The sequence below is a fragment of the Larus michahellis genome, chromosome 3 (assembly GCF_964199755.1).
Source record: "Larus michahellis chromosome 3, bLarMic1.1, whole genome shotgun sequence".
NCBI lineage: Eukaryota > Metazoa > Chordata > Aves > Charadriiformes > Laridae > Larus > Larus michahellis.
Genome location: NC_133898.1, coordinates 26525574 through 26551158, shown reverse-complemented (window position 1 = coordinate 26551158; position 25585 = coordinate 26525574). Strand labels below are relative to the sequence as shown.

Genomic DNA, 25585 nt, shown 5'->3' with positions numbered 1-25585 from the left:
AGTGATACTTCTTAATAGGCAGACTTCCGATTCACTGTCATGAGTTGGGATTTAATGTGTCATCTGTGAACTTTATTCGTTTTTATTCATCATTTATCTGTGATTCAGTGCTGGATATATCTGTATTTAAAGGCGGTGGAAAATCTGTTTATATGTGACTCCTTCTTTTCAGGTTGTTTTCGTGTCTCTCCATGCCCTCTTTTTCAGAGCGGAAGAAAAAATGTCTGTTTCTGCTTAATAATCTTGTTTTTACCTGATGATAAAATTACCTGGAGGTGTTCTCACAGGTTTCACCTTCTTGAATCACATGATTTGCAGATAACATACAACAGTAGAGTTCTACCTTCTTGAAAAGAAATTTAATATTAGAACCTGTTCTTCTTATCTTCCCGTATATTCAGTTATTAGTTATATTTGTTGCCTTTCTGACAGCAGTTCCTAAAAATGTTCCTTCTAAGAAGAAAGCATTCAATGATGGCCATTTTGTCACATGAGGCATTCTTGAAGCTCTGTGATTCTTGACTTTCAGCCAAGCTTTACTACTGATTTCTTCAGCGTTTGTTTTAACCTTAAATTGTCACTAGCTTTATTCATGCTGTACTCCCTTTATTTGTATGTAATTTAGAAAATTTAAATTAATACTTCATGACAATACTAGGACTTAGTGGCAGAACAAGGAATAGATCCCAAATTCAGGGTTTTTAGCCTACTAAATCATTATCGAGATCCTTTTCTGGAACACTGACATAGTGTTCCCCAAGGAATGGGAGTGTGTGGAGTGTCTCTAAGTGGAATGTCACTACTAACAGAATACCATTATCTAAGGTAGAAGGAAAGTTTTTTCTTCAAAGGGAAAAAAGTCTGTGTGCAAGATTAACAGTGCAGAGAATTTGAAAGTATTTGGATGGGAACCCACAAACAAGATAAAGAAGTGGTACATCTGAATAGTATCCTGTGCATACACTTGCTGATAATTGTTCCATTTCTGCTCTCTGATAAAAGCAGCTGAATGCATGAATTGTTTCTCTATTTTCACTGCGGTTTTTTTTTTTCACCCCCAGGTGCAGATTTGGCAGATGGTTCTTGTGCTCATCCCACAATTCCTGGCAGAGTCTCTCCACTGTTACCTGCAAATCATGTGACAATGGCAAAAGGCACAGGATTAGTTCATACAGCCCCAGCTCATGGTATGGAAGACTACAGCGTAGCTTCCCACCACCAGTTACCCACGGTACTTTATTTTTTCAGCTGTTGCTCTTGATTTCCTGCAACTGTTTGATCATGTGCCACTAAAGTGATTGTTGTAATTTCTGCATAAAACTTGAAAATGTTTTGAAGCATTCACGTAAGTGGGAGTATCACTAATGCCTGCAGGAATGCAGGACTAACCTTTAAAAAGTGGGTATCAAAATAATAGGATGACGTTTCTCATCCATCTGCTAGTGAAAGCTTACAGGGAAGTGGTAGAATAGGCTCTGATTTCTCTTCTCTCTCTGTGTTTTTGCTTTTGGGGTTTTTTTAAAAGGACAGACAACAACTCTCAGATACGGGCTCTCAGTACTCAGAATTGGCTTTTAAAGCTCTATCTTGCAGACCAGTAAATCAACAGTTATGTAGGTCATTATTACTGTTTTTTTTCAGCAGATCTGGTTCTAAACACATGGATACAGTTCAGTTATGCATAATCAGTTTGTATTTGATGGAAAGGAAGTTGCAGGGTATTCTTTTTCTGTGTTACCGTTTTTAAAGAGGTGACTCTTGAGATGTTTCAGAACCTGATTATACTCATGTTTCTGGTTTGGGTTTTTTTTGAGGGTAGGCTTTTTCTTGGGGTTTTGTTTGTTTGGTTTTGGTTCTCACTGTTAATTTGGAAAGTCATTGCAATACGAACCAGCGGGTTGATGTAAGACAGTTGTGGTATATTGGCAAATGTAATGGTGCTCATTTCTTCTGATAAGTAAAATACACTTGCCTGGTAGATAACTAAATTGCAGTTCACTAAATCTGAAGTGTACCTAAATATAACCTACTTTGCTGTTCATCAGAAAAGTAGTTACTCAGCAGAGTACTTAACTCACTTTTGAATACCAAAAAAAGGTAATTAATTGCCGCATGGTTTTATTGACATGATTAACATATTTATTTCAAGGATTGCCTTGTGGATGAAGGTGGGTTTTTTACTGAAGCTGCAGGTCCTGAACTTCAAAACAAGAATGTCCTTGAAGAGGGGAATGAAGCTGGTGAGTATTTGATGTTTAGCCATTTGTTACTCTACAGTTACTTTCCTGCAGGTAAGTCTTGAGGGTTCAATAAACATATGTGTTCATATGAACACATGTTGAACATTGATGAGGTACAGGCACTTCTTATTATGTGTTGATCATGCAAAGGAATGAATTGAGGTTAAAAGTAGCGGTATGTTCAAATCGGATATTAATCTTGCCTCATTTTTTCTCTCAGTCATTCAGATGCTTCAAGCAGCCGGGACTTTGTTAAAAGAGGAGAAATTTGTGCACAGTTACCCGTATGACTGGAGGACTAAAAAACCAATGATTATTCGTGCCAGCAAACAGTGGTTTGTAAACACAGCAAGTGTGAAGGCTACAGCACAGGTATATAATTTTGCTTTCTTATGGGACATTTAAAGACAGCTGCTGCCATTTAGAATCAGCAAAACAATCTTGCTATAGCACACTCCAGAATATGTTCTTGTCTAGGGTTTACTAGTGGAAAAGTGTTAGTTAATTGTAAAAGTGATGAATGTTGGTTTTTTGTCAATATTGATATAATCCAGGATAAATGCATTGACTGACATATTTGTTCACTGCATTTACAGGAGATGTAGAAGTTTCTTAGAGCTAGTGGCTTTTTTTTCCCAAAAATATTTTTAAAAATAAGTTTCAAGGAATTAAATGAGAAAATGCAACTTTATCACTATTAAAATTACATTTGTTGTTATGGTAGCCTTGCATGGCCAGACATCTTTGTTTGCTCTAGTATTAATTTTGATGCAGTCCTATTTTAAATAACTTCAAAACGTGTTTTTTTAATATGCGATGCTCTTTGAAATGATGTACATCCACACAGAAAACTCAGACCAGCACCTTAGGCTGTCTTGGGTAACAGTGATTTTAATCTAATTAGGACATGAGATGTTTATTCCATATTCATCTTTATCTAGAATGAAGGAAAATATGATGGCTATTCAGTGGAGTCGGGAGCGAGTGGTAGCCAACACTCTGTAATACAGGCAGTATGTATCAAGATGGGGTTTCAAAATAGACAACAGCACCAAGACACGACGAGCTACTAAACTTCGGGTAGAGATACTGATGCCTTTTCGAACTCACTTTAGGGCACATCTGCTAGAGAGTCAGAGCTGGCAAAAAAGAGTTGGTTGCTCTGTTGGGAAATGTACAGTATACAAAGCGTTCAAAGTGTGTTATTGAAGAGCAACATGCGGTGAAGTAAACAAAGTAAATGTGACAGTTGCCCAAGAACGTGTTACTCGATACTGGGAGTGGGAGTGTAGACCTGTACCTTTTTTTACTGGTAACGTAAAGAGTGCTTGTCGAATGCTGAAGGGTGTTCAACAATTCCCTGTCTGCTTTATAGGAAGTGCTGAAAAAAGTGAAAGTTGTTCCTACGTCTGCAGTGAACAGAATGCTTGAAATGCTGGACAGAAGGACGTTTTGGTGTATATCACGGCAAAGATGTTGGGGTGTTCCCATTCCTGCTTTTTATCAGAAGAACACAGGAGAATGCTTGATAAACAGGTATTTGTCTAGCTTTATATACTGAAAGAAGGAGCACTGCCTGTGCTGTAGTTGCACAATATTATAAAACTTCTAACTATTTAAGTATAAATACATGCTTTTACTTGTAATTGTTTATACACAGAATTAATTCAGCTATAAATCAAAACAATCAAAACCTCATTGCTGAAGGTGACTTGTATGTAAGTAATAGGAATCAATTTACTTAGATACTTAAGTTATCTGAGAAGTCCCCTTCATAGTATTTGCTACTTTCATCCTTCATCTTCAATTTAAGTGAGCTGACAGTAATCGCTGGCCTTTACATTTAGGCAAGGACTAAAATGCAAGTTTTAGTTAGAGTAGATTGCAACTGTAATTGTAGCGCTGTAAAGTGGACAATACGGGTATTTTGTCAAAATAGCTTTTTGCAACTGAATAAGTGACAATGACATAATCTGAAGTGGAATAACCAAATCAGTTGCGGAATAAATAACTGCACTTTGTTTCAAGATAGAATTAGAGTGTTTTTGAAGAGCCAGCCTCAATAAATGGAAGTAAGTGACCCTTAGCTTTATGATTTGGCATGTCTAAAGCTTCAGATGCCAGCCTTATTCTGCCATCTTGCAATATCTAGATGTTGCAAACACTGCATTTCTTGAATTCCAGACAACGTAATGTGGAGGAAATCCAAGCTATGCTTTACAACAAGAAAACTCAACCAAATATGTTCCTTTTTCTATCTTTTAATGAGTAATAGAGTTCTGCTTTTACCCGTTAGGGAAATAGAGGTTTTCAGTTATGAATGTCCTCTAATAGATGGCTTCATAAAAATAGTATTGTGGAGTTCTACATTCATTGTTTATTTCCATAATTGTTTTCTGTCTTGAGAAATGCTAGCATAACTCCATTTTACACATCTTAACCTTACAATTGTTAGTGCAGTTTCATTATGAATAATAAGATTGCATAGCTGGAGACGAACTTCAGTAGTGTTGCGGAACTTTTTTTATTCTGGTGTTGAATAAACGTACTTCAGAGAGTCCAGCATGTTTTCCGGAGACTGGACTAAGCACTTAAGTAGGTGAGGCTTAGGATGTGGAGAGCAGGGAATGGACTTTAGGCAGTTAGTCCTTAGCTTCACCTGGTGCGACTGGGTGTGTAGGTGCACAGATATGTACTTTGACTCTGTCACAGTAGGCAATAACTGTGGTAAAAGACCACAATAACCATAGCCGTTTATAGTACCTGAATAATGCTGACGCACATCAGGAAACAAAGGGATGGAGGCTCTGTGGGATTTAAAATCATTTTACCTGCAAAAACTGTTAGCGTATTAAAAAGTAAGTATATGTTCACATTAAAAAAATCAGTTTCTAAGGAATACTTATTGTAACCTGTTTGCGGAGTAGGCTTCAGTGTGTTACTTGTGCTTGCTTAAAATTGTTAAATATGTGGTTTAACAACAAAGTAAGAGCGTAATGAAAAAGAGTTCAGCAGTTGGCAGCCAAACGTGAAGCAATAGCTCCTTCAGAACATAGAGGAGCTGACCCAGCTCGTACAGAAAGCATTTGAAAGGAGGGATGCATGGGAATTCCTTTAGACTGTAGTAAAATTACCTTGAAAGCCAGTCACCTATATTAAAAAGCATGCCTTTTGTAAGTGCTGGAGCCGTGAGAGATTATTGCTGGAGTTGTATGATGTGTGGCAATTGGGACATATTGATGTTATAAACTCTGCAGTAGTTTAACAACTCAGCCTTTGTGTGTAGGTATTGTCCGAGCAGTCGCGCATGTAGGTGAATGAAGAAAGGGACAGAATGACATGATTAGTTAGATCTGATCTGGGGAAAAAAAGAGAGACATTTAGGGGAAAAGAGAGACACATCCAATATGCTGGAAAATAGATTTATTTCATTTGATGATGCTTATTTATAGTCAATACTCTTCTAACATATTTTACAGTAGAGGTGAAAGAAACGGTAGAAGACTCACAAGATATTTAAAGATAGCTGTAGGAGACTTCTGTAGCCAGAGTAGGAAAAGTGCACAGAATATTGGCCTATAGAAATGACAGGCAAATTTAGAAAGCAGTCTGTCAATTCATAGGTCATTTTCCTGGACACCAGTTCTTACTGAAAAAAAACAGCTAAGCCTAAATATTTTGTTGCATTTGCATTATCATTTTGAAAATCATAGCACAGCAAGTTACTAACATATTTCTAACACTTTAAGAATTTTCATACTCAGGTTTTGTGAATAATTAATATCATTAAAGCAACAGTAAATAACTAACATTTCAAAACAAAAGCAGTTTTCTTATCTGGAATGATGGATAAGCGTACTTTCAGTAGCAGCTGCTCTGGAGTTTGAGTGGCTATCAAAAGTAACAGCATCTCCACTGGAAGTCAGTGTAGTCCACATGGAGTTGCTGTTACATATGAGAGCACCAATGGTCGATCTTGTCTGATCCTGTTTATATATCACCTGTAAAAAAGACTTTTTTTTTAAAAACAAACAAACAAAACCAACCAACCAAAAAAAAAAAAACCCAAACAAAACCAAAAACCAACAGTCCCTAAAATACACCACTGTTTCTCTCTGTGAGAGTTTCTTCTGAATTTGTCATGTGAAAGGCTGCAGAAGGCTTCTCTTGCAAGATGCAATCTCTCATCTCGGGGTGGGGGGGGAAGAATTTTTTTGCCACACCAACAACCCTGTCTTTCTAACTTGAAAGCCAAGAGCTAGATTGTGATCTTGTGTGCAACAAGTTTGATGCAAGATCTCCCATGAGTCTTCCTGTTGGCTGCTGTGGCCCCCCATAGCCCTAAAAGACATTTGATTGTATGACACTGTTGTCTATGGTTAAAAATTTAATACTCTACTGATGCGTAGATTACTTATGTAGAGTGTACCATATCATGTTGTAATCAGGAATTAAAAAATTATTATGGAATAACAAAACCCTCTATGAGAGAGAGAAAAGAGAACATTTTTTTCATTTAAGCCATTTTCAGTGGTAAGATTCTGTGTGATTTTTCTGCAGGAGCAGAGAAAAAAAGACTTTAAATAGAATACACGCACAAATAAATGCTTACAGTGTTTGTCAGCTTTCAAAATTTAATAGATTTAAAGAGAAAACATTCTGATTCTAGGAAATTCTGTAACTTATTGAAGAGAAGAGAGAAAGAGCTCCAAAAGTAAAACGAAAGATTTGTATTTCCATTAGTAGCTCAGACCAGGTAATAAATGTGAGATACATACTTTAATCTGACCTCATGCAATTACTTCTTTACAAATTCACTCTTCGATATTGGTAATAATAAGTACTATTGCAAAGATTATTCTAACACCTGAGAGCTTTTGTCCCTTTTTCTGTGACTTTGATAAACAAGTAACTTAAATTTCTGACAGAGAAAACGCTAACCTGTTTTTGAAGTAGAGCTACTCTGCGATTTAATTTGCTTTTTAAAATATTAAGATGTTTCAGTGACTTGTAAGCAATGGCAACTTACCGTAACCTAAATACTTACTGCTGCAGTGTCAACGTTCACGTAAAAAAGAAGATAACTTGCCTTCTTTACTGTTGTTTGAAAAGACGTAGAGAGAACATCAGGCACTGTATTCTTCTCCTCCTGGCTATATCTTAATGCTGCCTAATTTCTGTTAACACGTTAAATAAGTGTTCAGCATAATCAATATCAAACTTCAGAGTGATTGGCTGGTGTCGTGGTAGCGTGAAATGCCGTAGGGGTTTCAGTGTTAAAACGTAGCAAGTGACACGTAATGCAAGTTCTTCTAGATAGCGTATGAATACAGGGCAAAGTTTTACAATGGTGTTTATTGCTAGCTTGGTGAATTATCCTGCTCATGTTGAAGCCCACAGATTATAAAGTGATGAGTAGTTATTTGAGAAAGGTGGTTTTCACTTGTACCTTACATAAAAGTACTTTGCAAAAATCTGCCTTCTTACAATATAGATACCTTAAATGTAGTCATTTCTCTCTCTTGTGGTAATAGTTAATCATAAGGATATTGGGAAAAGAGTAGAGGAACAGGGTTTTGTTTGTTTGTTTGTTTGTCTTAATTTTTCCTCCTACAGTTTGAAAAACCCATTTGTTGAAATCATATCCTGGAAATCTTTGATCTTAACTGTCTCCTCTTATGAAATACTCGTCTGTGAATGTTGGGTTATATTCTCTAGGGAAACTGAATATAATGAAAAAGACTTGCACTGCTAAAATGTTTTTATTATTGATTTGAAACTATGATAGAATTTTGAGAATATTGTTCAATAACAGGTTGACTTCACAGTCATTGAATCTTTATTTCTTGTAAGTGACTGATAACGCAAATCTGACCTTCTTTTAGTTGTCTGAAAACTTTTATCTGTAGCATAATCATTTTTGTTAGTTCACGTGTCATGAAAATGTGTCTTTAAAATAACTTTAGCCTTCATAAATTAACAATATAAGCCTTTGCGTTGCATAGCAATACACTTCGTAAAAGGTTAGTCTGTAGTGTGTTTTGTAGTAATGGTGTATCTACCATGGTAAGGCAACTGTTGTGTGGCATGGGCGATACTTATTTACTGTAAATGAAGGCAGTCGTTTTATGATGGTTTCCCAAGGGAGACTGATAGCAAGGTTTTATTTCCTTCTTGTCCTTCCCCCCACTTCCAATGGAAAGGAGAACAGTTCATCCTCACTGCAGGTGGTAAAGTTGGCACTAACACATTGTTTCAGGTCCCCCCCCCCCCCCGTTAATTTCTCCTAATATTTGTGCGATAGGCCTGACCTTAAACATTATCTCTTCCATTGAGGAAAGATGTCATTGCAGTTAACAGCTGCAGTGTCGGAAAACTGGTGGTGCTTCAGGCTGTATCTCCTTTACTTAAAGCTTAGAACATCTGTCAAACTGAGATTTCTGCTGTGATCAAGCTGAATCCATATAGTTGCTGGAAAACATTGTTAAGAGTATATTCCTACGTGTTCTCCAAGGTAGCTGTTAGTTTTGGTCTATAGCTGAATTTATCATCTTTAAAAAACCCTACAAATACTGCTATCATCAAATACCTGTCGAATGTTTTAAAAATGTATAGGTTGAAACTGAATTCAGCCCTACAGTTTATGTCCCTCCACTGAAGTGTATTTGCAATATGGAAAACTTATGTAGATGACAAGTTTAGTTCCTGTTTAAATTTTCTACTTGCTTTATAGGGCATGCTCGCAACTTTTCTATACTAGTTATGAGGATGATTCTTGATTAGAAAAATTTTCCGGCTCTAATTTGATGCCAGAGCCATTAGTTAAGGACTGAATTAATTCTTCCATGAGTCACTCAACATGCAGTAACATTTTATGTGGTAATAAGCATGTTTTAGGGTAAATAGTCGTCTTTTTAATTTAGCTACTCTGTCTTCTGCTGGTGACTTCCAAGTGTAAGACTTGGCCAGTTACAGGAAGGCACTGGGGCTGTGGAGAGAGCTCTTGAAATACTCACTTGGAGACAGCTAGTTATCCATAGTTGCCTTTAAAAATACTACTGTTATTCTTCTCTTTGATTTGAGAAGAATCAAAGGTGGAGCCTTCTGTTGGCAAGGAGTGAAAAAATGATGTCGTGCATTGCTTTTTCTAAAATGTTCCCAGGTGCTACAGTCTGTGTCATCATTGAAGGTTTGGGTGTAGAGCCAACCTCTTCAGTGGAAGATACTGACCCCACAAGAGAGAGACAAGTTCGGTGGAATAGTTTAGTCTGCGCGGAGACAAACAAACTTTTCCTTGGCTTATTTGGTTTTTCCTGAGGGCTTTCCAAATTTGAAGATTTAGCCTGAAGGAGGCAAGAAATAAGGGATACTTACCAGCTCTCTGCCAGGAATCTACAAGGACTGGAGCTGTTGTTTGCTTTTGTCGTGGAGAAGTAACACTTCACAACTGGAAGCACAGGCAAATAGGCCTCTGTGCAAATATTTCTGAAAGGAAAAGATACCATTCAGAACCGGAGCTCCTAAATGTTGTTTTACCAAGATAAATGTTAGCAGATATATTGCAAAGCCATAAATTTCTATCATCATTAAACTGGGAGGTGAATGATCCCCATTCTAGTCTGAAAGGGTAAGAAGAGTGGTGGTATACTAGCTGGCTGTCACTTTGTGAGTGTTACTGGTTAGTGGGTTTTCTCTCTAGAAAACCTACTGGGATGTTCTACAGGAATTTACTTTGAGAATTAAATTAATTAATTGATGATTTATTGATTAATACAGAACTGTTGGTCTATCATTGCAAACTTATTCCCACGACCAAGAGCAAAGCTGCATTTTTTTTTTTCTTACTGTTGTACCTCATGTCATGTAATTAAGTGATAATTTGTTCTACATCATCTTGGAGAACATGGGTTTTCATGCTTAAACTCTGTGTGTTAAGAGTCCACTAAATGTTGTAGTGATGTAGCTCAGATTATTAGCAGTGCAGAAATAATATTGTGCTAATAAGTCCAAATACAAAACTGAGTGATGACACTGAAGAAGCTAGATCATCTGCCTTTTGTGTTTTCAAGATATTGATGCCAGATCATTATTTTACTTTTTCCCCTTTCACAATACTGTATCAAGAAGTTAGTTAATTGATTAAATCTTCACTTCTTGTGCTAAAAACAAATCTCTGGTGGCTTGGTTAACACAGCGGTTTTCGTTTGAAGTTGGCATGTCATGATGACCTGCTGTATTCTGTAAATCGAGCAGATGCCTTAAAAATCACCTCTTTCAGTAAGTGCTTTGTGAGTCAGCAAGACGAAGTGTGTGGGGTTTGTTTCGGTTTTTAAACTATCTTAATTTATGTCTAGACTTGGCATTAAATAATATTAAAAATGAATTCCCCATAGCATTACGCACTGAGGACAACAGTTGAATGTGTCATAAATAGCACACAGAACTGCACGCCTTGTGGTTGTGTTGTCTGCTCACATCAGGAAAAAATGCTTAGTTAGTTTTTTTATTTTTCTTATTTCTGTAGTATGTTTATTTCAGGACCTTAGTCCTGGCTGGTGCTATACCATATGAACTCATATATTGCCTTCAGAGCATATGTTGAGTGGTCATTTGCATCCCTCCTCTACTGGGTACAGAAGTTACAGTTTCCTACATTATTGGGATTAATGTATTTATATATATGTTTCTTACCATTTGAAAAATACATTGCTAAAAAGGGGGAATCCAGGCAACCAGAAGTCTAATATATACGCATGTTATTTGAAATGCTGCCATTTCCTAACTCTCAATTTCCACATGAGTTCTCAAGGTCTCTTTATAACAGAGCAGATATTTTTTGAGGAAGTAGTTGTTTAGTTTCTGTAAATTCAAGGTCAAGAAATAACAAGTGAAATGTATTTTAGAAGTTCTCAGGCTGCTGGCGTCTTTTCCAAGTGCCCAGTTATTGAGTATTTGGAGAAAAAAGCTATTTGGAATACATGCAAGTTTCAGTATGTCCAGGTTTTACACAATCTTACACATCTTGGAAGACAAAAAATAGGGGCAGAAAGCTCTGTGGAGTCTTGTCTGGATTAGAAGCTGAAAAATCACAGGTTTAAATAGCTTGATCTTTTTATTGGTACATCTTGCCACTTTGGATCTGGGATACTTGTAGAAAGGTAAGATTAACTCAGCGGTTCATAAACCCCTTTTTTCCTTCTAACCCAGTGAAACTATCACAGATGTCATCAAAATAGTGGAGCAGCAAGGAACAGATGCATGGTGGACCCTTCCTGTTGAACAACTACTATCAAAAGAGGCTGTAGCGAAGGTAATTTTTTTACTTCAGATACAGGGTGCTTGAGACAGTTCAGTGACGGGAAATAATATAAAACCTTCGTATATTCTTGTGATCCTTTTCAATCTTGTACCTTCATGAGAAGGTATCCTGTGAAAGGAATATTCAGAAAGTGAAATCTGAGTGTGGTAAAATACATACAATCAGATTTGTGCCATTCATTCAGGGCAGAGATCTCCATCCTCCTTTTAGTTCAGGAGGAAAGTGACATCTTAATCAAATTAAGATGCAAAATATATTTGAAGTCTCTGTCATTAAAATGGATTAGAATTTTTATTTAGTTATTCCTAACTTTTTATTGTTCCTTTAACAATTGTGTTCTTAAACTAGCACAAAAACTGTAGTGTTACTCTGCCATCTCAGGGGTTTTTTTTTTTCTAATTTTTCCTTGTTCTGTTTTGGATTTTCATCAGTAATTATCTGAAAACTATTGTGAAAAATTACCTAATATATTTTGTGTTCACTCACAAAGTTGGTAGCAGAGCCTGTACAAAACTGGTCCCGAAACAAAATCTACTTTATATCTAGCTTTGAGAAGCAGTGGTGATTTGGAGTATTCTATTGGCATTATTTAATACTTGTTTTTCTAATAGGCTGGTGGTCATGATGTTTTGGATTATGTCAAGGGACAGGATGTCCTAGACATCTGGTTTGACAGTGGAACTTCCTGGGCTCATGTTTTAGAAGGTACAGAATTAATATGTTTATCTTTCTTTTAAAATACTTGGAGAATAAAATATAACTGTTTAGCGTGATGGTGTTCATATCAGCAAAACTGAGTTAGATGATGCCAGCAGCAAATTGATTGTGACTTCTTGTGAACTGGCTTTTGCTTGTAAAGGTAAGGGTTTAATGTCCGCAAACTCATTTTCAGCATAGTTGAAGCCGAGATTTTTTTTCTAGTATTCTATTCTGACCGATTCTGCCATGTGGCATACCATATATCTTCTCATCAGAACATATTTGTTTTGAGTATTATGTTTCATGACACAAACAGCCAAGGTATTTTGCTGCTAGTTGGTAACTCTTGAATTACTTTCAGCTAACAAATTCCATTTCGTGCATGTGCTTGCTATTTGAAGCAGCTGATCTCAGTTTTGTTCTGCTGAATCTAAGTAAGTTTTATAATTTTAACAGTGTAGGTGTACTTTTTCACTTCTGATTACTTCCAGTAATTAAAGCAGTATATTGTGGCTTAAAACATTTATACTTGCTGTATGCTATTTATAGCTCCTACTGCCCGTAGTTGCTACTTAGGAGGTAGCAGATACATATTTGTATAAAAATATATAAAATACACACTGTTTGTCTGGAGGACAGTCCAAAGTCAGGAGTCACTTCTGAAGGAGGAATCTGGTCCCATACATCAATTCTGTTGGACTTTAAACCCTCAGTACACAATTGCGTGATAACAATCTTGTTGAATTATAAAACACGTTGGTACCAGAGGTTTTATTTCTTAGCAACGTGGTCAGGCAATAGTACCATCAGCAAACATTCATTTTCTGGAAGACCTTTACATATGTTAAAGTTCACACTCTTTAAAAATGTTTCTGGTTTGGTTCTGAAAGGTATAACAAAGTAATGGTATTTTATGTGCACAGTTACATACTTGCATTCTTTAAGGGCTTAATACCTCATTATGCAAAAACTACTTCTCATCCTGCGTAAAGAAATAGCAGAATCAAGAGTCTTGATTCACTGTTAATTTGTGTAAGGCTCCCATTTGGATTCTGTAATGCCTAATAAATGTTGGGTCTTTGACAGTACAGACTTCTTTCATGGAACCACTGAAAGTTCCTCTCCTCTATCTAGTCATCTATTTTCATGAAACTTGCTGGAACTGGGTGTGTGTAAGGCATCTTCTTTAGCTGTCTGACATGACTGGAGTGGCCTCACTGGTTCTAAAGTTGGGGGAACGATTAACAAGCAGTGTGATCTTGTAAGACTCTCTATCTTCAGAAATGACACAAAAGTTGCATTACCTTTTTTCCTATGTAATTGAGGCCCCAGCCACTGTCAGAAGTGGAAGTACTGTCTCAGTGATTCATACAAAATTACTGTTTTAATTTAGGCTTTATGAAAAATGCACTTTTTGCAGAACTTCTTATGTCAATAAAAATAACTAGCAAGGCTCACAAACAGGCTAACTGATGGGATTATTTTCCAAAGTACTCCTGGGGAAAAATGGATGAAATCCAACGAGAAATCCAAAATTGCTTAGAGAATGCCACAACAGGAAGAAGAACTTCCCATGGCTTAAACTCATGAAAGCACAGAGTCATATGGAAGCTGATGTGCTACCTGTAAAGTGCTACCTGTTAATTTTGTAGTGGGAGATCAGTGATAATGGCAGTTACTGCTTGCCTTCTGATGACAGTGTCATGCACGGCAGTGTTTCTCTCACAGCATATGAGTTACTGGAGTATGTAATAGATGGCTAAAACCGTGAGACTAATGTTTATAATTGTTTCACTCTACCATGAACCCAAATGATGGAAAATTATAAATCAATGATCTGTCTGTTAGAAACCATCAGGGCTAAAGAGTATTACAGATTCCCTTGCCAGTTCCAGTCTCGCAAAAATAAGTTCTTCTCTTCAACGTCTCTGCAACTTGGGGAACTTAGGCCTGGGATTTCCCTGGACTTGAACTAGCTGTGTCTGAGCTTATTAAAGGAGATGGAGCAGTTATAAAATTCATCCGTTTAGCTAATGGCCACACAGATTGCTTTCAAAACATATGGCAGGTTGGGAAGAGGATGGGGACGAGGAAGAGGGGAGAGAGATTCTGCAATATGAGGTTTCTGAATGGGTTAAAGGAATTGCTCGGTAACAGCAAGCTCAGTGGCCTAAATCATAGGCTGAATGCATTCAGTCTTATTTCTAATGCTTGCCCTGCTGCATTTCCTACCAGATATGGGGCATAGTTCTGATAGAAGTGACTGAAAATTATGCTTTTTTTCATTAAATCAGTCTTTCGGGCCTGGGATTATCAAAGGTACCATTTCTAGATAAATGACAAATTAACCAAACTGTCCTAGATCAGCAGTGTAGCAGCTAGGAACGTGTGATTTGCACACTAAAATCAAATATTTAGCTCCTGTAGTCACAAAACCAAAAATGAACAGATATAACTAGTTTGTATGTAAAATAAATACTACCCTGCTTGCACCATTGAGAAGAGATCCACATGTGCCATGTGCTCTGAAAAACCCCGCTGCTACTAAAGTTTTTTTGGGCTACAGTTTGCTTCATTGCTGCTTTGTTTGCCTAACACTGTTTTCACTGAACAGTTTATTGTTGTGCTACCTAATCCTGTTTATTTCTTCCTACACATGCCTCAAATATTATTTGAAAGAACAGTTTCCGTATTCTTTTATGCAATGTTAAAATTTCATGTCGGAGTGCTTCGTACATGAATAAATTTATTTCACAGTACTGGTGCGAGGTAGAAGAGTGTTAATACCCTGCCTCCAAAAAGAAGGTGTGGTAAAAGCAAAATCTGATTCAAAAGCATTTTCTGATTTTGAATACTCAATGCTGTAGTGCCTAGGAGGTTTGGTTTTTTTTCTTTTCTTTCTTTGATGCTCGGTTTGTGTTCAGGGCTAATTTCAGTAGCTGTCTTTGGAGTATCCATTTTAGAGAATTCTTCTGTGTCTTAAAATTCGTTTTCACGTGGCAGAGTGCCATCTGCACTGCAAACTTGAAATTATTTCTCAAAATAGTTCGTATAAGAATGCACGCTGGACGGTACTGCAGTGTGACATGCCGTTGGTAGAAGCTTTTTACCCATAGTTTTGTATTGCAATGATAGTAGTTTTCAGCATCGTAACTTTTCCCTATCTTATTGGCTAATATTTAACTGAACAAATGTGATTATTTTACAACTTACCTATCTAAGTGTTTAAACTTTTGTGCTGACTGAGAGACTTGAATTTATCTTAGCTGATTCATTGCTGGCATTAAAATACAATACATTTAATCTAAAAGTCAAAGTCTGTGAGATCAAAGATATGGAATCTTGAAATTCAAACCAGAAGGATCATAAATTGTAATTCTCTTTAATGACCTATGTACTATACCTCAGTGTAAAATAAACAACCAAGAAGTCTCTTCTGGGTTGTTGGACATATTCTTCCATTTACAGAGAAACGGGCACACTGTTCTAATAAATCCTGTGTATATAATCCTCGGTATATAACCGTTGCAACTTTAATGAAACTGAGTTAGGGAGGCCAAAAGGCAGGCTTTGTATATGCAAAACCCGTGTTTGTATTTTACAGAGATAAAATGTTCAGGCCTCCATTAGCTTTGTAAGCTACATTAGCCAGCCTGCCAGATGTACTGGTTCCTGTCAGAAAAGACCAGTACAGTTTGCTATTTGTAATCGGTTGTTTGTTTAAATTCTTCTCTCCTCTAAGTTGTAACTACTGGCATTTCCACGAAAAGTTCACTTCTCTAAAACCAGTGCCTACTAAACTAGTTGTAAATAAGAAACGTGTTGCTGCTGCTGTTACGGATTTTTCCACTGTTATTTTCTTCCTTACCGCAAATACACTTTTTTTTTTTTGTCTTCTCACAAGTATCTCTGTGTTCTGTTAATACAAAGGCTGATGCCTGCTTATTCTACTTTTAAAACCCAAACTCATAGTATATTTTCTTGAAGGAATAAACAAATGTGTTAAAAACCATAACATCCACCCACACATTTTTCCTGTGCTAGCTGGCCTTGACCTTTGTAATGTTGAACTTCCTTTTATTGCAGGATGGATCTAAATATCGAAACTTCCATTAAGTTAAACAAATAAATCAAGTGCCAGCAGCAGAAAGAAGCATTGTCTCAGGAGTCCTAGGAGGAGGATAAAAGGAGCTAGTAGATAAAAACCGAGTAGAGAAACTTTTGTCTGAATATCTGGAAAATAACACCATCAACTTTTGGAGTCCAGATCCTGGATCCTGCCAAATATGCATAGAATGTTGCACGTTTGTAGGCTTTGACTTGCACGTTCTGCTGTGCTCGACATTATTCTGTTCTCACTCTGATGATGACCTGGCTGGGATTGTTTAGGATGAGGAGGGACTTATTGAGTCAACAAATCTTGCACCCTTTTGTAGCGTGACTGAACTCCACCAGTAAAGCCATTAAAGGTTTGCCACCCTCTTTCAGCCCCTTGAGAAAGCTGGGTGTGCTCTTCTGCTGCTTTTAACGTGCAGTCAGCCAATGCCTTGTAGCCCATTGTTTCTCTAACGCCAAGAGTACTCATTAGCTCCAGTTGTTCTGCTCCAGCGTTCCTCTTTTTTTGTGTATTTATAGAGAATATTTCCACTCAGCCTTCACCTGGATAAGCTAAAGAAGCCTGGCTCCTCCAGACCACTCTCTCCCACAACAGGCTTTCTGTTTCCCTTGTTGTCTTAATCCTTTCCTGAAATTTTTAATCTTCCTGGAACGCCAGTGACCAGAAATGTAAATTCTGTCGCAGGTGAGCTGTGGTCACTGCCAAAGCTTCCTGGTCTCCTCCGAAAATACCTGCTGCCTTACACAGGCTACTCAGGCATGTTACATCTGTGACTTGTATTCTGAGTAATTACCAACTGATGAAGTTTCAGGCTGTAGCGTAATTTTTATTAATTCCAAAGTATGTGAGCTCTTCTTAGGTCCTTCAGTTGGCTTAGGAGTACTTGGAAAGTATTTTGAGAACTTCTTATGAAGTGCTCTGAGCATGATAGCTTCTGTTTTCAAAATTTATCTTTTGTTTGGGGGAAAGCAAGCTTATTTGTTAGATTTTGGAGTTCAGCAAGTCTTGGATTTTAAAAAAAAATTGTGATACTAATGAATCACATGTATCATGTTCAAGTAACCAGACACTCTTTGTAAAAGCAACTTATCTACTAGCATTAAAGAGCAGAGTAAGCTTTAGTAATCACTTTCAGACACTTTCTGTTAAGTGTACTAATTTGTTGAAGATACAGGCTGATATTTTTAAAAAAAATCTTCTGTTTTTAAAGGAGCAGAGCAAAGAGCAGATACGTACCTTGAAGGAAAAGACCAACTGGGAGGTTGGTTTCAGTCCTCTCTATTAACTAGTGTGGCAGCGAGGAAAAAAGCACCATATAAGTAAGTGCATGGATTGCAAACACGTTGCTAGTTCATTTATTAAATATTGGGCTTTTGATAGTGTGGCAGTAGTGTGTAAACAAGAGAAACCAAGCCATTATTAAGTGGACGATCTGTGTTCTTATATTTTCAGTATAAAGCTTTTCTCGGGTTGGATTGTAATGGAGTTATTATTTAAATTTTTTCCATCATAATTTTAATAGATGTTTTCTTTCTCAGTCATTCTGGTATATCCTATTACACTATCAAATACAGGTCTGTTCTTTCGCCATCTCTCTCACTCCTGTAACCAAAGGGATTATTACGGGAGGTGCAGTATGAAAATCTCTTATGATCGTTGACTTGTGAATTGAATGTTGGACTATAAGGAATTCAGAATCACTGTGTGCAGGTCTTGTGCGGGAGCTGTGCCATATACTGTTTGTCCCCTTGAAGATGAAAAGCATAGGGAAGGGTGATGCAGGTCAGTTGCAAGGAGGTTGTACAATTTGGAGAAATGTATTGGCTTAAAGAGTAAATAACTCTTTAGTCTTTAATTCGTCTGAAATACACGTGCCCTGGATAAATGAGGAAAATTTAGTAGTATGCACTACTTGGATGGTAGTGCAGCATATTCACGGTTGGTTGAACTCAACAGATGAAGCCTCAGGCTTACCAAAATAGAGGATTTCTGTATGTTTTGACTTAAGAATATCCTTACTCTTAAAACAGGTTTTATTATTTTTTTTCTGGGATTTTGTTTTCACTAAATCTTTTTTTTCAGGACTCTGGTAGTTCATGGATTTACACTTGGTGAGAAAGGGGAGAAGATGTCTAAATCTATTGGCAACGTGGTTGACCCTGATGTAGTAATCAATGGAGGCGAAGTAAGTCAAGCTCTTGAGTTTCTTAAAATCCCTAGTTACAATTTTTCGCTACCAGATTCTGCAGCTGTCTTATGGCATGTTTTTCTCTAAACAGCTGGCTTGTGGCAGAACTCTGTAAAGCTTTTCTGAAGACTTTGCCTACACTGCACTTCCATGTGGCTGGAGTGAAAACCTCGAGTTGTTTTGCTTCAGCTGTGGTGCCTAAAAAAACCCCAACTTTGTTTTGTGCTAAAAGAAAAGAAAATACACTGTATAGGAGGTGTAGAATGGTTCCTTTTTACTTGGGAACACTGTTGATGGAATGACAGGGAGGGATTAAAAAAAAATCAAAATAATTAAACTTTGCTTTCAAACTGAAACCTACAAGCTGGGCCCAGCAGTACAGCAGTGAGAGCAGCAGTTGCACCCCAGCAGCCCGGCTGCTTTCAGCCTGGGCTCACTATTGACTCTGGAAACGTGCTGCAATCCATGGTCACGGAGGTTGCGCTGCAGGTGATGCTCTGAATTTGTTTCCCCTCCCCAGTCCTGCTGTTGCGCTTTCTGAGGCGGCAGAGCAGATTTTGCAGCTCTCTAGACAAAAGAATCAATCCTCACAAAGACTTGCTTATCTGATTCAATAAAACACACATTAGCTTCTCTTCTTTCGAAAAGGAGAGAAGACATAAAAAGTATGTAGTTTTAGGTATTTACATTGCTGTTTTAATGTTAAGTGTTCAAAGGATTCAAGGCTGTAAAATGAGCTTATCTCAATTTACCTGAGTTCTAGCATTGCCTGTACACAGACTGCTGCGATTATATATATTGCATATTGTATCCCTGGCTTAACAGTAAATCTTGCTAACAGAGGGTGAAGGCCTCCAGATACAGTGGCCTTCTGGGCACACTTGTGGGTATATTCGCAGCACTGACGACATGGACTTGCACTGCTCCCCGTGCTGCAGGACCGCCAGCAGTTTCACTCATGTGCCTTTCTGTCTCGACATAGGATCACAGCAAGGATCCTCCATATGGTGCTGATGTTCTCCGCTGGTGGGTGGCAGAATCCAACGTTTTTACCGAGGTATTGATTGGGCCTGTTGTACTTAATGCTGCGAGAGATGATATCAACAAGGTAAGAGCCAAATACGCTAATGCTCTTCATTCTAATGACAGGCCCTCTTTATATTTGGTTTTGCGTTGGCTGAGTAGAATTTATTGCAAAGCTTTTCAGTTATTAGACTAAAGAAAGCTTTCCCAAACTTAGATAGGTAGGTACTACTGCTTTTTGCGTCTGTGGATCAAATAGTAAAGTGTACTAAGGAAAACACTGGTTTTTTTGTAGCATGCTTCAGTAATAGCCAGTCTTCTTTTCTGTAGGTCCTTTTAGCATATGTTCTTCATGGTACCTTTGTTAACTAGTCAAACAATCATTTTTAAAAGCAGTCAAGTCTAGCTAATTCATTATAGAATATTATCATTTTGTGTTTCATCTAAAGTGCAGGCCATTAATGTTAATTTGTCTGGTTTGTTCCTAGCTACGGAATACACTACGCTTCATGCTGGGAAACATGGCTGGCTTCAATCCAGAAACCGATTCCATCCCCGCTTCAGAGATGTACATAGTAGATCAATACATGCTGCATCTATTGCAAGATTATGGCAGCAAGGTAGGGAAAAACTGTATTTCGATGAATATATATGTAAAGTTTTTCATTGGTTATACCCTCTAGGGAAAATTCTTCAAGTGTGAGTAAACAGTGGGCAAATTATGACCACAGAGGCTTCTTTGATGCCACGTGCACTACATTAGGCCCGTCTCAACTTTTGAGAGGAAGGCTTTGTTTTTAACATTCCTAACTTGTCAAATTAGAAGTCTTTAGAAATGGTTAGAAATTAAAAAAAAGAACAAACCAAAACAAAAAAAAAACCTTCTGGAGCTTTGGAAATCTGCTGTAGTCTAAAATTTAGTTGTTTCTGTCACTCAGAACTGTTCTGCTGAAGGAGAAAGTATGGGCATAATTTCTGGGGTTCCCCCATGCTCTCCCCTCAAATTTGAATTAAAATTATTTCTTTGTCATAATTGTTCACTGAATTAACTTCCCCCTTCCCCAGCCTTTTAAAGATGCTCACAGATTTTGTGTCACTGCTCACAGTTTCTGTAAGTTCGGGTTCATCAGGGGTTGTCACTGTAGGCCATCTGATGAAAACTGCTACTCCATTCTTCTCTCTCTCTGCTCCCTCTCCCAGGTTACAGAAGCATACAAAGAATACGATTATAGCAAAGTTGTTCGGTTATTGCAAGCGTTCTGTTCCAGAAACTTGTCTAACTTTTATTTCAGTATAATCAAAGACAGGTAAGTTCATTACTGCTGCCTTTAAAAGGGAAAAAACAAGTTAATCGGTTTGAGATGGAGGCAATAACATTCCAGGCAAACGCTGAGGCAGTGCAGCTCTCAGAGAACGTTTCAGTTATATATTGTGCTTTAGTGCAATAAAGCAGATGGGCGAAGGCTTGGCTGCTTTCAGCTGAGTGTCTTGTCATCGTTGTGCTTCTATATTCTGTCCTCTGGGGGCACTGAATCATTTTGAAAGGTAATCACGTGTGCAGATTTAAAACTAAACAAAAGTTTTAACGATAAATTCTTGGATCTGTACTTCTACCTGGAATTGTGTGCATCTGAATTTGGGAAGGCAGGGGAAAGGCTTTCAGCACTTCTCTGGGCAACTTAATGTCTTCTACTGATCTAAAAAAAAAAAAAAAAAACCAAAACAGATAAAGAAACCTAAGGATGTGAATGAAAAAATGATGTGAAAGCTTTGTAAATTTTGAAAGGGCTCTCTCATGGAGGGTTATACTGACCTTTAGTTTCCAGAATGCAAGAAAAGGCAGGGATAGATGAACTAGAATTTGGCAGATGAACTAGAACAAAGGGCAAACAGAGCTGCCTAAGATTCTCATCTACACGAAGCAAATTAACATGCCATGTACAAAATCTCCTTTCCTATGACAAGATGTGGCTGCACCTGCAAATGGTCCTGCGGTACCTATACCACTGTGCTTGCCGGGGGAGGGCAGTTAGGAAAAGCTTTCCTTAGAAAGGTGAGCTAGGTCAGACTTCAGTCCCTTCGGTGGCTCTTGAGCAAGAACAGTAACATGAACGTACAGATACTTTCCAGCTTTCATCTCTGTCTTGCAGGCTCTATTGTGAAGAAGAAAAAGATCCAAAGCGCCGTTCGTGTCAAACTGTGCTAGCAGAGGCGTTGGACGTAGTAGTCCGCTCCTTTGCACCAATTCTTCCTCACTTGGCAGAGGAGGTTTTCCAGCACCTCCCTTATAAGAAAGGTAAAGCACGTGTAATTTCTAAGGACTTCTCTTAGTGCACTGTTTAATTGCACAGCTAAAAGGAATGCGAATACAGAGATATGCCATTCTTTTTTATTTGTCTACACTAAATTAAAAATTCCTTTGCTTTGCTTTCAAGACTCAGAGGGTGTGTTTCGTACTGGATGGATTAACGCAAGCTCAGCGTGGAAGAAGCCTGGCATTGAGGAAGCAATAGAAGGTGCATGTGCAATGAGGGACTCTTTCCTTGGGTCCATCTCTGGCAAGAATGCTTTGGAATATGAAGTTGTCATTGTAATTGAGCCTGGATTGCTGTTTGAATTAATGGAGGTAAAAAATGCAACTAAGAGTAGTGTCATCTGTGCACAAAGTACTAATTTCTGTAAACTTTCTTCTGCTTTGCACTTGACAGAAAATCACAGAACAGCTGAGGGTGGAAGGGGCTGCTGGAGAGTGTGTAGCCTGAGCCCTGAGCTCAGGCTGGCTCAGCTACAGCAGGTTGCCCGGGATTGTGGCCAGTTGGATTTTGAATCTCTCCAGGTCATCCAGGATGCTGCTGGCCTTCTCTGGGCCAGCGTATTGCTGGCTTACGGTCAGCTGCCCTTCTCTGCTCAGCTGCCTTCCAGGCAGTCGGCCCTCAGTGCGTACTGGTGCCTGGGGCTACTCCTCCCCAGGGCAGGACTGGGCATTTTGCTTTACTGAACTTCACGAGAGAGCTGCTAGGCTGCTTCTCCACCCTGTTGAAGTCCCTCTGAATGACAGTGCAGCTCCTCCGAGCACTGTATTATCAGCAAACTTACTAAGGGTGTGCTCTGCCCCCAACATCCAGGTTATTCATTAGTGGGTTAAAAGGGTACTGGATCTCATACTGACCCCTGAGCAAGTAAATTAGACTCTTGGTTCAAGTTATCCACTCTGGTTGGGAACCACTGTCTCTGCATTCGTTTTAAAGAGCTTGCAGTGGTAGATAGCTGGTTTGATGCTGGATTTAAATGTAATCTTGTATATGCATTTATTTAGGCACACATGTATGTGTAACAAACTTGTGCTGCTTCCCTGACAAGGCTATGGCAGCCATTGCAATCACATACACATTAATTCTACTTTTGCTTTAACGTTTTTAAGGAGGAGGATGCTGAGGAACAAAAAACAGGTTGCAAGCCTGAAAATTACCTCTCTTCCTCCCTAGGCACTCCAGGCTGAAGAAACTTCCAGTGTTTCACAGCTGAATGAAATAATGATGGCTTCCCAGACAACCCTGCTGAGTGAGCTACCTAAAGAAACACCTGCAGATGCAAACATCATCAAAGGGACCTTTCTGATTAACTTGGAAGGTAAGAGAACTATTCCAGAGGGACAGCTGTGCTAAGCAGCTGGTTCTTTTCTGCACTACACCGTACTTTGTTATTTATTTGCTTCGTATGTAGAGTTGAGTATACGCATTGCACCTACCCCATCTCAGTGATAATGCTTGCTTTAACAGGTGGCGATATCCGTGAAGAATCTTCATATGAAGTTATAGCCCTACCCATTGCCAAAGCAAAATGCCCTCGCTGCAGGAGATACACTTCTGATTCCTCAAGCACTCCCTGCCCACGGTGCCTGAAAGTCCTGGCTGGAAAAGGGAGCACATGAAGATGAAGTGCCTGGCCACAAGCTGCCCCAACGTCATGAGTACTGAAGTACGCAAAAGCGGTGGCTTGCCAGACGGTCTGTGTACCAAAGCCTGTAGAAGCAGATGCTTAAGCCCCAGCCTCAGCAGAATTATTATGTGTTTTGGGGGGAAAACCTTATGCGTGTATATATATACACCCCTAACTCTGTATATCACTTTTCAGCTTAATAAAAAGGTTGTTTCAAAATAACTGACCAATTTACTTGGTTTAGCAACCTGCATTCTTTGGAATTTCACTTCCCTAGCAGTGAAACAGCTATCATTTAGTTTTTACCCTGGCACCAGTTAGTTCTGCAGAACCTCCCCTAGAATGTCTACTCCTCTTGTAAAACAGAAGAAGAAAAGGTGGTAACTACCCTTCCCTAAAAAGAAGGAAAAAACCACAACGAAACCTCAAATTTTATTTAATCAATTTACACAAATCCACAGCAAATTAGACACAAAATAGCACTATATACAGAGTATTACTTACAATACATTACAGATTGGATTGGTGTAGTGTGTCAGCTCTGACATGATACTCAGTGACAGGAAAATCCTTTCCACAGCTGTACCAGGATACAGGAATGGAATGCAACTAAGAAACATTTTTGGGTTTTCTCAGGTTCCATGATGACCAAATCTCCAGCATCCTCCTTTTTGCAGAAGTTTGAAGTGCTGTGAGGCAAGATGGTAAAGTCACCCTAGATGACAGCAGCACATACTTCAGAAAGATAAGACCAAATTCTGTCTCCAGCAAGGCAGAACACTATGAATGTTTCTTACATGTAATGCAAGAGGAACAGGTTACAAGATGGAGCTAGTAATTTCAGCTGACTCCAAGACAAAAAACAGTTTGCACAATTTCATTTTTCACTCCTGGCTTCTGTACTAACTGATGCAAGATAATCATGTTTAATACTACTCCCATAGTGAAGATACTATATGATTCCCTGTAGGTACCATAAGTAAAAGTGTGTTTTTTAAGGCTAAAGTACTCAGTTCTATGGATCCTCAGTGAAGCTGGGTCAACTGTTTTGACTACAAGTTAATATGTGCAGAGATTTATAGCATACTACATCTTCTACCATGATAAGATAGGGGAACAATCTTAAAATAAGACATTCCTTGTCCTACTTAAACTCCACAGAGCTTAATAATAAAGGAGAGGGATGTAAATCCAGTTCTAGCGAAAGCCCAGCACCCTAGAGACAATAGCGGCAGGTCTGGACTAAAAGATGTGTCCACAGTTGTGTCTGGAGAACTGGGTTCTCCTTCCCAAGCTGTTTCTAATGTGGGCTGTTCTCCCTTTGCGTACGGCCCCAGCTCATTTCATCCTATGTCTAGTGCAGTCGTCACTGTCACATATAATGCAGTTACAAGGTGTGAGCCCAACACCAGCTCCAGCTTCTGAAAAAGCAGCGTTGGCTTTACACGGTAACTTCAGAGACTGAAGTTTTTCCTCATGTGTAATTCTACAGCTTGTTTTGCAAAACAAATCCTACATGGAACATTGAAAGTGCAGCAGTTACTGACAGCATGAGATACAGAATTTCACAAGATGTGATTTGGTAAGTGGACTAAAACTGCTGTCAAATATACCTAGTTTAGACTACCGCAAAAAGCACTCAAGTCAGAAATAAATAACAAAGCGTTTCAGCTACTGACAAGAAACTAAACATCTTTGTACTAGTGCAGAATTTAAAATCTACTCCAATTTAAAGTTACCGTCCGAAATTCTGGGATGGGGAGCATCGTTCTCTTTGTTGTTTAACAAGAGCCACACGGAAGTTTCTTTCTGTAAGAAACACAGCCTCCCTGTGTGACATCATGCATTCTGCTGCTACACAGCAGAACCGCGCTAACCCAGAACGTCACGATGGGATGGCTTCCACCGCCTCCACCAGGTTCAAGGCAAGGCTGTACTGCCCATGATTCTCCGGTAAGTGCTCTATGACTTTGTTAATTAGTTTAGCTGTTGTTGCAATTGGCACTTCTACATTTTGAAGTTCCTGGGGGTCCTGTATAAAGGAACAAACACAGCATTAG

At 38.5% G+C, this 25585-nt stretch overlaps 2 protein-coding genes across 10 annotated transcripts in view; one reads left to right on the top strand and one right to left on the bottom strand.

Annotated features, from left to right (window-relative positions):
• The window catches only part of IARS2 (isoleucyl-tRNA synthetase 2, mitochondrial), a 28791-nt gene extending 5036 nt beyond the window's left edge, over positions 1–23755 (top strand). Inside the window, exons 9-23 of the mRNA XM_074579303.1 lie at positions 1062–1231; positions 2150–2240; positions 2461–2612; positions 3616–3776; positions 11448–11550; positions 12171–12264; positions 17586–17694; positions 18458–18560; positions 19546–19671; positions 20075–20206; positions 20787–20893; positions 21737–21882; positions 22022–22212; positions 23072–23216; positions 23366–23755. Of these exons, the coding sequence (XP_074435404.1) occupies positions 1062–1231; positions 2150–2240; positions 2461–2612; positions 3616–3776; positions 11448–11550; positions 12171–12264; positions 17586–17694; positions 18458–18560; positions 19546–19671; positions 20075–20206; positions 20787–20893; positions 21737–21882; positions 22022–22212; positions 23072–23216; positions 23366–23517 (1982 nt within the window). The 3' untranslated portion in view covers positions 23518–23755. The remainder of the gene's footprint in view (positions 1–1061; positions 1232–2149; positions 2241–2460; positions 2613–3615; positions 3777–11447; positions 11551–12170; positions 12265–17585; positions 17695–18457; positions 18561–19545; positions 19672–20074; positions 20207–20786; positions 20894–21736; positions 21883–22021; positions 22213–23071; positions 23217–23365) is intronic.
• Positions 23756–23944: 189 nt separating this feature from the next.
• The window catches only part of RAB3GAP2 (RAB3 GTPase activating non-catalytic protein subunit 2), a 48564-nt gene continuing 46923 nt past the window's right edge, over positions 23945–25585 (bottom strand). For 6 of the 9 annotated variants that reach the window (XM_074579292.1, XM_074579288.1, XM_074579293.1 and 3 more), the window contains exon 35: positions 23945–25557. In XM_074579292.1, the coding sequence (XP_074435393.1) occupies positions 25411–25557 (147 nt within the window). In that variant the 3' untranslated portion in view covers positions 23945–25410. The remainder of the gene's footprint in view (positions 25558–25585) is intronic. The other 3 variants (XM_074579289.1, XM_074579291.1, XR_012586062.1) reach the window with 2 other exon arrangements.